Consider the following 13,447-nt stretch of genomic DNA (forward strand, 5'->3'; position numbering starts at 1 on the left):
GAGGAAGATGGTGGAGCAGAGGCAAAGGGTTACATCTGGCTGGAGGGACTCAGCTACTCGGAAGTTGAGGGTGTGGACAAACCCAGAATGACGTTGTCCCATTCTCGGGCCCTGCCATCTAATGAGAAATAAGTGGAGGGTGACAGCCTCTGTGGAAGACAGGCGGGGCAGCTGGCCAGGGCATCTAGAAAGCCAGGTGGGCTGGCCGCAGCAGAGGCCCAGCTGAGCCTGTGAACAGTGCATTTGTTGGCACCTGTCCAAACGTCACTTTGGAAACCCGTGTCTGGGGACCGAAGCCAGAGACCCGAGTGACTGGAGTTGATAACACACACCTTGAAGTCTAGTGGCGTTTCCTGGGGCGCGCACTCAGGCACTCCGTCTATTTACTCTTGTACTTTACAAACATTTCCCACAAGCCTGGCGGTAGTTCCTCCGACCAGGAGCAGATTAGAAGGGACGCATTTAACGCATGAAGGGGAAGAGGACAACATGAGACTGAGAAATCAAAGCACAGCTCAGAGCTGCCTGGGCACAGGGGGTCGGTGCTTCCAACCTCATTCAACAAATTCACTCAGCGAGTTCATTCAAGGAGGGCTGTGCCAGGAGGTGTCCTAAACACTGGGAGGGACATCCTGGTCCTCTGGCAGGTGCCTAATGCAGGCTCTCCGCTGGGCCCTGTCCCTGCGCTCTAAGGACTTTGCCACCCAGAGGGGTGGGAAGACCCTTCGTGAAAGCCAGAGGAGTCTTTAGTTAATGGAGCACTTCAAGGTGCTGTGGGAGCAAAGGGGAAGGAATGGCTGGTGCTGGGGTGGGGGGATGGGAGAGACAGGAAGGCTTTCTGACGGGACTTGGCAGCCACTCTAGACCTTAAAGGGTGAGTCAGCCCCATGAGGAAGGAGAGCAGGTGTCCCGGGCAACGGGAACAGCCTGTGCAGAGATGCGGTCGCACGAAGTGAACCACTAACGCGGAATTGCCAGCCGCCCTCCCGGATCCTGCCGGCTGCCCCGGTCTGTTTGGAGCTTCTCCTGGGGAACCGCGCTGGCCTGCTTTCCAGAAGATACTGTGCTCCACCAGCGGTAGGGATACCAGTTCTGGTCGTAATTACCAGCATCTTGGTCTCCTCCATAAAACAGGCCCCACAGGGCTTCCTCCTGGAAGTGGTTAATTAATCATAGTATCATCTTACATGCTTACAAAGCAACTCCCCATAAATTATCTCCTCACAGGAGCTTCACAAGGTCAGTGGGGCTGAGATTATGAAGGAGGAAACCGAGGCTAGGTGAGTTCACCTGGACAGGCTGAGCCCCGAGGCGGTCTGAAGGCCTCACGCCTCCTGGACCACCCACCCGCTGCCCCACATTCTGTGAGTGACGGCAACGCCCACATGACTCCTCCGAGCCAGGCCTCTGGTCTCCCTGGAGGGGAGGGGGGGGAGGAGGTGGTGAGCCCAGCCACAGAAAGCAAATAAATGAACAAGGGCATCATCCTGGGTGGAGAGAACTGCCTCTCCCCTTTGCATAAGGCTGAGTTGCCAACAGAAATAACTAAAGACTGTTTAGAAATCATGGGTTCCTGGCCAAAGGACAGCGTCAGGCGTATCTGAGAGTGAGGCATCCTCAGAAAACATAGTTGGGGCCGTTTGACAAAGGAGGAACTTGAGCTGGAAAGCCGGCAATGTCTGCCTCTGCCTCTGCCTCTGCCTCTGCCTCTGCCTCGTTCCAGATGACCAGCTGATGAGTGAAAGTGCTGGGGGCAGGACCTGACTTCCAGCCCCAGCCCTCTGCGTCCTCACACTGAGCGCTCTGGGCCGCTTCTCCATATCTCTGCCTAGAGCCGGGAGTTCTGGCTCCCCTGACCCCTTCCCCCATCTCCACTAAGTCAGACCCTGCAGTTTGCTGTGTGTCAGGCATTGTTCTCAATGCTTTAGAAATTCTAATTCAATTGTTCCTTATAGTAATCCCATTAGGTAGCACTATAATCCCTGTTTTATGAGGAACCGGAGGGGCACAGAGATGTTAAGCAATTAAAACAAGGACACACAGCTAGTAAATGGCAGACCTGGGATTTGCATCCAGGGAGCCCAGCCCCAGTCTGCGCGTCCATGGCCACCGTAGAAGCAATGGCAGTTCCACTGTAGGTAGGTGAGCACAGAAACACCCTTTCACACACATACAAGGGCCATGGGGCGGGGCCCTCCTCCTCTGACTTCCAAGCCGAGTCAAGCTCAGTCGTGTGCAGACATCTCAGCAGTTCACCGCACAGTTACACAACCTCTTCGCACCAGTACACCCGGCACAGTCTTATCATCCCTTATGCCCCTCAGATTCTCGGCTTGGTTATTAGTGACAACTCTTTCTACCCCCAGCCTGTGCCGGGTCTCAGGGACAGACGAATCAGACTGTCCCCATGTTGAAATTTAGTCTAGAGGGAGTGCATCGTACCTAACAGCAACTTTCCCAGGGCAGTAATGGAAATGTGGGCAGGCCAGTGGGAGCAGAGAACGGGGCAGGGAGGAGGTACCTGGCCCATAGAGCGGGGTTTTCTCAACACGAGGCTTTTGGGGCCAGATAATGCTCTGGGGTTTGGGGTCTGGATCTGTCCTGTGTCCTGCATTGTAGGGCATCTAGCAGCATCTCTGACCTGTGCCTGCTAGGTGCCAGTAACACTCCGCCAGTGTGACAACCAAAAATGTCTCCGGACATGGCCAAATGCACTCTGGGGGCCCCTGTTTGAAAACCACTGCAATAGAGAAGGAGGGGTGGTTATAAGCAAGGCTTTCTAGAGGAGCATTCATGCATTTTTCTGGAAGATTATTAGCAGCTCACCAGGGGAGAGGCAAGCGAGCCACACAAAGGAAAATGCAGAAGGGTGGGGTGTCCGGGTAGTATGGGGGAGTCGTCTGAGTGGGGCAGACACTTCATCCTGAGGGTGGTGGGGAGCTGAGAAAGGCAAGGAAATAAACATTCTTCTGTCTACCGAAGAGACCCTGGAGGCCTGGCACCAGTGAGGAGGCCACAACCAAGGCCTGGCCTGGGTTTGGAGAGAAGCTAAGTCTGGGCTCTTCCTGAGAAGCAGCCTGGGTGGTCCAATCCTCTGCTGTGGGGTTGGGGCCCAGGAGACCCAGGGGGCAGGGTTTTCTGCCCAGCCCCACCTGTAGTATCTTGCTCTGAACTATCAGCTGACCCTGGGGTGTGGCTAAGAGTTGCTGTGGAGATAGAAGCTCTGGGCTGAGGGTGCGGGCAGCCTCAGCTGGGGAGTGGTAGTGGGGAGAAGGTGGGGTAACAGGAAATAGGGGTCAAGTTCAGGCTGAGGGACCAGACTGGACAAGCTGGCCCTCTCCTTCTCCTAACTGGAGCTCGAAGCTTGGCCAGCTGTTGAATCCTTTTGTCCCCACAGTAACCTCTGTGAGAGAGAAGAGAGGGTTGGAAGGGAGCTCTGATTCTGTCTCAAGTTGCTCTAGAAGACCCAGGTCTCCTGGGCTAGAGGAGTGTCTGGAGGGAGAGGTGGTGAGACGAGCCAGAGACTCCAGAACACACCCCTCTTCTTCCGGTCATAGTCTGGGGTTCCAGATCGAAGGTTGGTGAGCAGCCAGATCTAGCTGGTGGCCCGTTTTTGTCTGGCCCGTGAGCTAAGAGTGGTTTTCATTTACCTTTTTAAGGAGTTGGGGGGAAGTAAAAAGGAGAAAAGTAGGGAACAGAGGCCATATGTGGTCTGCAGACCCTAAGATTTTTTATCTAGACTTCTATACAAAACGTTTACCAATCCCTGCTCTAAAATGTGACTTGTATGCTCACTGCTGCCAGGGAACTCACTACCTGTCCGGTGAGTAACCGTGTCCTCTGAACTCCAGGAATGTGTTCTTTTCCCCAGCTGAAGTGGATGCCCTGGGGCTCTGTACACCAAGTAGAATGTGACAGAGCTTTCCTTCCGATTCTTTTCTACAGCATGAATTCCTCAGGGTAAGGCTTTGTCTTCCTACAATGTGCAAACAGCAAAACCCTGCCCCTAATGTTCCTCTAAAAGCGGTGGGTTCTCAGAACAGTGGTGAGGCGAGTAACAGCTTATTGTGGATACTGGGCGGCGTGCTCCGCCTCGTGCCAGGGCCCCACTGCAGGTGATGCCCAGACACAGAGGAAGTGACGACTTCCTCTGTAGACAGGCAGACTTGTGGTCCTTCACCCACAGTTGCCTGGGCAGCGGGAGTGGCAGAGAGGAGGTGATTCCCAAGAAGTCAGACTTGACGCAAGCCTCCCTCCCCGACCCCACGGTCACCCTCAAGAGAACTGCTGGGGTGAGAAATAGCTTTTTACTGGAAACCAAGGGGTCTCAACTTCCCAGAACTGACCTGCTTCTCTATGCTGGCCCCTCTGGTGTCCCCGCCATCTAGCTGAATGAGAGGACAACTGGACAGAGACCCCTAATGGCCCCCAACTCCTGACAATCCCCCCCAAACTGACAGGATCCTCCCTTTCTCCCCAGAACACACACTCACACAGACCCTCGGCAGGGTGGGAAGGTCGGGGACCAGAAGGCACAGGTGAGCCTGTGCCCCGCTTCCTCATGGGGGAGAAAGCGGCAAAAAGAGGATTCTGGTTTCAGGGGGTGGGAGGAGCCGGGGGCGGAGTCCCGGAGAGACGCAGGGCAGGCTCTGCTGGATTAGAGTAGGACAAATTAGGAGGCAGCATTGCCAGGACCTGGGGACTGTTGGGATGGAAGGCATGGCGGGAACAAGAGTATCTGCCAGGCTTGTGACGAGCACGTGGGAAGGGAGCATGTGACGAAGGGAGCGTTTGGCAAGGGGCTCTGCCAGGCCCCTCCTCAAATGGCAGCCAGGCCAAGGAGGTTGCCGGGAACCTTGCTATGGAGATTGGGTATGTGGGGTCCTTTTAGGAGAGCAGCAAGTAGGTTCTCCCCTTAGGAGCACCCAGCCACTGCTGGTATGGATGTGAAGGCCAGTAAGTGGGTGGAAGCAGTGGCCCCATGTAGGTTTCTTCTGATTCTCCAGGGGTCCTCTGGCCTTTCCTGGGCTGGGGCCAGCTTTGAGCCCCCCATGGGGCATGGACCCCAGGGGCAAGAGGATACAGAGCTCCCACATCAGCAGCAGGAACGGAAAGCTGGGCATAGCCTCCTCCCAGAAATGACAAATGTCAGATCAAGAGGTAGGAATCCACTGCACGGCATCCACATGGCCAGGAAATGCTGCTGGGGGGTAGAGAGGAGGAGCCTGGGGCCAAGGGGGGAGGAGCCAGCCCTGCGCTCAGTCCCCCTGGCTTGCCACCACAAGCAGGAGACTTACGGGGGGCGGGGGGGCTCCAGTAACACGTCCCTTGCACACGTGGTCCTCAGCACCACTGGCCAGCCCCAAGAAGAGGTTTAAAGACCTGAACGGCCAACACAGAAACCTTAACCTGTGGCCTTCAGCTCATCTTAGGCCGTAAGCCCTTACTCAGCATTCGCCTATTGCCTCGTTCTTTGCACACAACTCAGACGAGTTCCATTAGCTGACTTCTTGGCAAAACTTTAAGCAATAATGTGGAGAGTTCTGTGGACAAGCATCTGAGCCACAGGAAGACTCTGAGAACAGGAGAATGCAAAACGTAATTCAAAGCTNACGGCCAACACAGAAACCTTAGCCTGTGGCCTTCAGCTCATCTTAGGCTGTAAGCCCTTACTCAGCATTCGCCTATTGCCTCGTTCTTTGCACACAACTCAGACGAGTTCCATTAGCTGACTTCTTGGCAAAACTTTAAGCAATAATGTGGAGAGTTCTGTGGACAAGCATCTGAGCCACAGGAAGACTCTGAGAACAGGAGAATGCAAAACGTAATTCAAAGCTCTCTGGGGCCAACTCCTCTTCTTGCCCCCGTAAAGGGCCCCAAGGACATTGATGCCCGGCTTATAGGTCTAATTGCTAAGGGCAGCACAGTGAGAGTGACAGGAGGGGGAAAGATTTCCACCCAGGGGGCGGGTCAGGAAAGTTTGGGGCCTCAGAGGGGTGAGCATCATTTATCTGGACAGTGTCCTTATCCAGGACAGCTTGTTGTTGTCAGCCTGAGGAAGGGAGCATCACTCTTCCCAACCGGTCCTCCTCTGGAGCTGGTTTTGTCTCTTGAAGAACACAAAGCACTTAGTGCTTTGTTTGTTTGTTTGTTTGTTTGTTTGTTAGACTCTGCCTTCCAGAAGGAGAGCCCAAGGCCCCTTCTTCACTGACTCCTTCCTTCACTCACAAGGCATCCCTGACCCCAGCTCTGGGACAGGCCCGGGTGTGAATCCACTGAGGTCCCTATCCTCAGAGGACAGACACCTGGGACCTTTTGAGCTGGATCTCCAAAGGTTTTAGTGTGGGAAGGCAGGGTGGGCCCCCCAGGCAGAGTTACCTTGGAGGATGGAGAAAAGGTGTGCAGGGCGAAGGGAGAAGAATTGGTAGGTGGAAGGCTGCATTGATGTCTGGCAAGAACCTGGGCTTTGAGTTATGGAACGCAGGCTTGGGTAGACTTTCTCAGTGGTCTGAACTTCCCTCGGGTCAGTACTGGAACATGGCAGGGGTCCCTGGACTCAGCAGTGGTGCCAATGTCAGCGCCGTAAGGATGTGTCGTCAATTCCCTGAAACACTATGAAGAAGATATTTTTAATGTCATTTGAAATGAGATCATTAGCCCTTGCGCACACTGCAGATAGGTAATAGAGCCGGGATCTGAACTTGGTTTTGTGCAGTACCTAACCCTTGCAGTGCCTGGCTTCCCTGTGACAAATAAGTAGATCACTAGGGCTCACTCTTCCCTCTCCTCACTTCCCCACACCCTCCTTATCCTAACTCCCTGGAGCCCAGCCTCTGTCAGGTGTCCCCAGACCTGGGACAGAAAATGGCAGCAGGGCAGGAAAAAGTTGGTTAGTGGCCAAGGATCCACTGTAACTATGGGCCAGGCCCAGCATACTCAGTGGGCATTTCTGCAACTACAGGCCTGTTTCCCCTTTGGCAGTTGTGCCTGCCCACCCCTCTTCTGGGAGGGTTAGGGAGGGAGAAGAGCAGGGCCAGTGGAGGGTGTGTGCTGCCGTGTGTCCTTGAGCTTGCAGTGTGAGTGTGGGGAGGGGTGCTGGGATGGGCATGGGGTTGAGTTTGAGTTGCAGGTGGGGAGGGCTGGAGGGAAGTGCAGGTTGTGACTGGCTGAAGCCGGGAGTGTTCAGATGGTGTGAGCATGAGTGTGTGTATGCACAGGAAGCTGTTTCTGGGTCTGGCCGGTCCCATGCATTGGGTGTATATCTGCCAGGAAAGCCCATACCTCCTGCCTGTCACATTCCTGGGATCCAGCCAGGACCGCCCCCTGGGGAGAGGCGGGGCTGGCAGGCAGGCTTGTGCTGGGACATAGGGCTCCAATTCGCAGAACTGCTTCCTCGTCCTAGCCCTTCCTGTATTTTCCCAGCTGGGCACCTGGGAGTTGGGAGGAGGCCATACACAGGTCCTTCAAGGTGGGACCGCCAGGCCAGCCTCAGGAGCTGAGCCTGGGAGACAGCGGCAGTGTGAGCGTCAGGAGGAGCATGGCTTGTATGCAGGCTGGTCGGTCTCACAGGCCCTGAGTGCGGGACAGCAAACCTGCCCTTCCCTTCCTCCCAGGGCCTTGGAATGGCAGAACCTGTCTGCCCGGCTGTACTTCCTCCCCGCCAGGGGTTGAAGGAAGACCTGGGGCCTTAGGTACCTTGAAGAGAAAGGGGGCAAGTGAGAGTGAGCAGTTTCTCTGAACCTCTCTGCTCTGTGCTGGAGCGTCCACCCCTGGTCACTTGCCGTCGTCCCCAGAAAGTCCTGTTGAGCATATAAAACCACATAGGCACTGGAAACCACTGGGGAAACTGAGCCCCACAAAAGTGGGGGACTTGACTCAACATGCAGTGAATGTGAGGCCTGGCCAGGTGCCGGGGCCAAATGGCCCCCCTTGAGAGGCAAGTGCCAGAGGGAAAGAACCCCTGGGTCCTGGCCTGGCCGACTAGGCTGCCTCTCCCCCTGCAGGTGATTGAGGAGTTCTACAACCAGACGTGGATCCACCGCTATGGGGAGAGCATCCTGCCTGCCACACTCACCACGCTCTGGTCCCTCTCCGTGGCCATCTTCTCCATAGGGGGCATGATTGGCTCCTTCTCTGTGGGCCTTTTTGTAAACCGCTTCGGCCGGTAAGCAGAGGGGTCCTGGCCCCACCTAGGGAGTCCCAGATGGGTGTGGGGGTTGGGGAAGACGTCCTGTTCCAGGGTATTCCCTATGACCAAGTCCCTGGGGAGTCTGGGGGGGAATCAAAGGACCCACCTGACCTGTGACCCCACCCCCAGGCGCAACTCAATGCTGATGATCAATGTGCTGGCCTTCGTGTCCTCTGTGCTCATGGGCTTCTCAAAACTGGGCAAGTCCTTTGAGATGCTGATCCTGGGCCGCTTCATCATCGGCGTGTACTGCGGCCTGACCACGGGCTTCGTACCCATGTATGTGGGGGAGGTGTCCCCAACGGCCCTGCGAGGGGCGCTGGGCACCCTGCACCAGCTGGGCATCGTTGTTGGCATCCTCATCGCCCAGGTGAGTGGGGCAGCGTCTGCTCCCCCAACACAGCCCCCACCCCGCAGCTTCAGTGGCTCTTGAGGGTGTGAACAGACAGCACCTGATTGGACCTCTCACCCAGCCTCCCACAGCCCCGCCTCACAGGACACAGCCTAGCACAGGCCCCCGAGAACACGCAGCTATCCCCCTGCCAACTCCGTGGCAGGACAGCAAGTCCACCCGGGCCACTCGGCCTTTCTTCTCACCTGGCGCGCAGCCACAGGCATGCCCGCGGGTTCCTCGGTGTGCTGGGCTCTGATGCCTCTAGGCCTTCACATCATCACGTACACCACCCTCTCTCCAGAGGGCTTCCCTTTTCCCACCCCTAAAAGCGTCCTGTGGCAGAGTGGCAGATCCCGTACCCTGTGCGGTTTGTCTTCCCACCAGTGCCGGGAAGCATGTCCTTCTTTCCCCACCTTCCACATGCGGGAACTGAGGTCAGCGAAGTTAAAGCCTCATGGTAGTGCCAGAGCCTCAGAACTGGAGCCCTGTTTTTGAAGCCGCCACGGACATAAGGCCCGCCAAGGCCACTGGGTGCCATGGGGCCAGGGCCGGGAGCTCACAGCTGCTTCCTCCCACCCTGCTTCCCCCAGGTGTTTGGCCTTGACTCCATCATGGGCAACGAGGAGCTGTGGCCCCTGCTGCTGAGCATCATCTTCATCCCCGCTATACTCCAGTGCATCCTGCTGCCCTTGTGCCCCGAGAGCCCCCGCTTCCTGCTCATCAACCGCAACGAGGAGAACCGGGCCAAGAGTGGTACGGACCGAGCCCCGCCCTCCGCCCCGCCCCCGGCCCTGGCCTTCTTCCCCCTCTGAGCCACCCCCACCTTTCCTCCGGTCCCCCCAGTGCTGAAGAAGCTTCGGGGGATGGCGGATGTGACCCGAGACCTCCAGGAGATGAAGGAGGAGAGTCGGCAGATGATGCGAGAGAAGAAGGTCACCATCCTGGAGCTGTTCCGCTCGCCCACTTACCGCCAGCCCATCCTCATCGCCGTGGTGCTGCAGCTGTCCCAGCAGCTGTCGGGCATCAACGCTGTGAGTGCCCCTCACCCACCCTTCCTGTGGCCCCAGCCAAACCCTGTGGTCAAGTACATGCTGTGAATAGAACCCAAACTTAAAATAACAGACAAGCCCCTACCAAAGGAGAAGCTTTACTTCAGAACCAAACTGCTGTAGCATCTCCTTCATGCCTTCCTCCTGCTGTGTCCGTACCCACCAGAACAGAGGCAGGGGAAAGGCCACAGCACCCGGCTGAGCCCCAGTGGCTTCTCTGTTCCGTAGGTTTTCTATTATTCCACAAGCATCTTCGAGAAGGCGGGGGTGCAGCAGCCTGTGTACGCCACCATCGGCGCCGGCATCGTCAACACAGCCTTCACAGTCGTGTCGGTGAGTCTGTCCGTCCTTGCCCGCCACCAGCCAACAGCCAGGGACCAGCTTAGGACGTCAGGGACTCATGACTGAATGGCAGGCAGCATTTACTGTGAGCCCGGCATGTGTCATATGCTTCCGAAGTGCTATGTTGTTTCATCCTCAACTTGTCAAGTTCGTTATTGATATCAAAGTTGATGGCACTGATGCTCAGAGAAGTGTGATGGTTTGCCCAAGGTCATGGTCAGGATGCTCAGCTGTCTGGCTTTCTAGGCCAGCTCCCTTTCCCTCACTGCCTGTGTGGCCCCCTAGTGGAGCCCCAGGGGGCAGGCCTCTGGGTGGGGGGGTCCAAAGGGGGCACCAGCGGGGTGTGGAACTGACATTCTCTCTGCCCACAGCTGTTTGTGGTGGAGCGAGCTGGCCGGCGGACTCTGCACCTCATTGGCCTGGCTGGCATGGCAGCCTGCGCCGTGCTCATGACCATCGCGCTGGCCTTACTGGTGAGCTGCCACACTGCGGGGGCGAGGTGGCGGGGGTGGGCCCCAGAGTGGGCTTCAGATCCCAAAGTGCCTGTCTCAGCCCCAGCCTGGCCATCGGCACCCAGAGGCCAGGGGTGCTGCTGTCCCTGGTTCTGCATTCCACCCAACCACATCCTCCTGCCTTGACCTGGCTCCCGGGTGTGGCGCTTTCTCACCACAACACCTGCGGCCTCAGGTCCCAGATTCCTTCTCCTAAGGAGTTGCTTTGCCCAATACTAATTTTTTCAAACCTTCATCTATAGCTTCAATTCATCTTTAGAACATCCTAGAAAGTATGGCCCTCACTACACAAGCAAAAACATGCCTGATCTCAGTTCTCACAGCTCAGTGTAGTTCAATTAGTAGTTCCACTACTCAGTTAGTAGTTTCACAGGCGAGGAAACCTAGTCCCGTGAGGTTACTAAGGTAGCCCTGACCTCAGGTCTCCTGGCCCCACACCTGTGACCTCTGACAACCGTGCCAGCCACCTCACACGTGAGAACATCCATGAGGAAAGCACCAGTACACTAGTTTTACAGCTGCATTAGGCCTTAAAAAGTCCCATGATTGCTGAGAGGCCCGGCACACAGTGAGTGACGAGTGGCAGATCTGGGATCTGAGCCAAAACCCCAGCCTCTTCTGTGGCCTCCTCAAGGGGAATGGTTATATATAGGACCACATGTCTGAGGCCTCTGCTGGGCCGGCCCTGAGCCAAGTGCCTTTCAGGGCTTCTAACGGTGTTCTTCCACATTCTCCTGCTGTAAGCAGACTGGTCCACAGGAAGAGCCAGAGGGCCACAGGGACCTCATCTTAGCAGCTCCTGCATGCACACCGCATGACCATTCCCGGAGGTAGACCAGAGCCCACAACCGCAGGGCGGTTGTGCGGGGGGTAAATCATTTTGTTCAGATGAGAAGACTAAGCCCGAAGGCAGGGTGCCCAAGTTACACTGCAGATCCAGGATCAGCCCCAGGCCTCCGGTTGTCCAGCCCAGAGCTCTTCGCCCTGCCTGGCTGCCTTTGCAACCTGTTTTCTTAGAGGCTCCACTCTAACTTTTTTCTCTCTCTCTTGTCCTCAACAGGAACAGGTGCCCCAGATATCCTACCTGAGCCTCGTGGCCATCTTTGGCTTTGTGGCCTTCTTTGAAATTGGCCCTGGCCCCATCCCGTGGTTCATCGTGGCAGAACTCTTCAGCCAGGGTCCTCGCCCGGCTGCCATTGCCGTTGCTGGCTTCTCCAACTGGACCTCAAATTTCATTGTGGGCATGTGCTTCCAGTACGTGGAGGTGAGAGAACCCCCATTATCTCCATACATGCCATTTCCCGCCTGCCACATGCTCTTCCAGCTGTTCCCATTGGAATGAGGCTCAGTAGCCCAGGTCACACAATGAGGAAGCCTGACCTCAACCCCGGGGTTCTTTCCTGGGTTTTGAATTATCTCCCACCTGCTGGGTAATGAGTGGGAACCTGTTCCATGGAGCGTGTTGTATGCCAGGTGCAGGCAGGCAGACTCTCATCCAATCATCCCAGCACTATGTTGTAGGTGGGTGTTCCCGTTCTCAGATTAGGGGCATAAGAGCATAGTAACTTATCCAAGGTCCTACTGCCAGAATGTAGGGTCAGGACTCCAGCTAAGTGTGTCTGTGTGTCTTTCAGGAACTGTGTGGTCCCTACGTCTTCATCATCTTCACGGTGCTCCTGATTCTGTTCTTCATCTTCACCTACTTCAAAGTTCCTGAGACCAAAGGCCGGACCTTTGATGAGATTGCTTCCGGTTTCCGGCAGGCAGGAGCCAGCCAAAGTGACAAGACACCTGAGGAGCTGTTCCACCCACTGGGGGCCGATTCCCAAGTGTGAGGCACCCCACACCACCAGCCCGGCCTGTTCCAGCAGCCCCAAGGATCTCTCAGCACAGGCAGCTGGATATTCATTTCCAAATTGACAGATTTTAGAAGAGGTGGGCCTGGGGTGCCTTTCTTCCGCCAGCAATGATGTCCAGAAGAATATTCAGGACTTTAACGCCGCCAGGATTTTAACAAAAGCAAGACTGTTGCTCAGACCTATTCAGACAAGCAACAGATTTTATAATTTTTTATTACTGATTTTATTGTTATTTTTGTATCAGCCAGTCTCCTGTACCCACACTCCAGGCTTCCCCCTGAATGGCTCAGTGCCTGAGGGTGGGGACCAAGTCCTGCCTAGACATACTTGCCTTCTCCACCAAGCTAATCTGTAGGGTTGGACCTATGACCAAGGACACACTAACTCAACTATGAACTACCAGGCTTTTCTACCCCTAGAAGGTGGCCGCTCACTTCTGCGGTCCTGAATCTCCCCACTCTAGGGGTCAGGCTCCGTTAGGATTTGCCCTTTCCCATCTCTTCCTACGCAACCACTCAAATTAATCTTTCCTTGCCTGAGACCAGTTGAGAGCACTGGAGTGGAGGGAGGAGAGGGAAGGGCCAGACTGGGCTGCCAGGTTCTAGCCTCCTTTGCACTGAAGGCCAGACGATCACGAGAGGAGGGCCGTGGGAGGCTGAGGACTCACTCCTCAAGAACACATGGATGCTCCTGCCCTGCTGTGTATAGATGGAAGATATTTATATATTTTTTGGTTGTCAATATTAAATACAGACACTAAGTTATAGTATATCTGGACAAACCAACTTGTAAATACACCACCATACTCCCTCTGTACTTACCTAAACAGATATAAATGGCTGGTTTTTAGAAACATGGTTTTGAATATTTGTGGATTAATGGCTGGGAGATTTGGGTGGGAGTGGGCGAGAAGCAGTCACAACTGCCAGTTTCTTTAGGTTTCCTGACTCTCTGTCAAGCCCCTTCCAAGCACCTCCTATGATCAATACCCACTATGTTCTAGAATATGTATGATCCCCTATTACCCAGAGAAAATTTAAATATCTTGGCACTCAGGTATTCTCATTTTCCTTCACCTATGATGGCCGGTATTCAAAAACTTG

At 55.4% G+C, this 13,447-nt stretch overlaps 1 protein-coding gene across 1 annotated transcript in view; it reads left to right on the forward strand.

The window, feature by feature from the left end:
• The window catches only part of SLC2A1 (solute carrier family 2 member 1), a 28,594-nt gene extending 15,393 nt beyond the window's left edge, over positions 1 to 13,201 (forward strand). Inside the window, exons 3-10 of the mRNA XM_037032678.1 lie at positions 8,004 to 8,164; positions 8,318 to 8,558; positions 9,173 to 9,335; positions 9,426 to 9,613; positions 9,860 to 9,964; positions 10,345 to 10,446; positions 11,546 to 11,749; positions 12,120 to 13,201. Coding sequence (XP_036888573.1) covers positions 8,004 to 8,164; positions 8,318 to 8,558; positions 9,173 to 9,335; positions 9,426 to 9,613; positions 9,860 to 9,964; positions 10,345 to 10,446; positions 11,546 to 11,749; positions 12,120 to 12,320 — 1,365 coding nt within the window. The 3' untranslated portion in view covers positions 12,321 to 13,201. The remainder of the gene's footprint in view (positions 1 to 8,003; positions 8,165 to 8,317; positions 8,559 to 9,172; positions 9,336 to 9,425; positions 9,614 to 9,859; positions 9,965 to 10,344; positions 10,447 to 11,545; positions 11,750 to 12,119) is intronic.
• The last annotated feature ends 246 nt before the right edge of the window (positions 13,202 to 13,447 follow it).

The sequence above is a fragment of the Sturnira hondurensis genome, unplaced genomic scaffold (assembly GCF_014824575.4).
Source record: "Sturnira hondurensis isolate 20B ecotype Veracruz unplaced genomic scaffold, ASM1482457v3 Scaffold0021490, whole genome shotgun sequence".
Lineage (NCBI taxonomy): Eukaryota > Metazoa > Chordata > Mammalia > Chiroptera > Phyllostomidae > Sturnira > Sturnira hondurensis.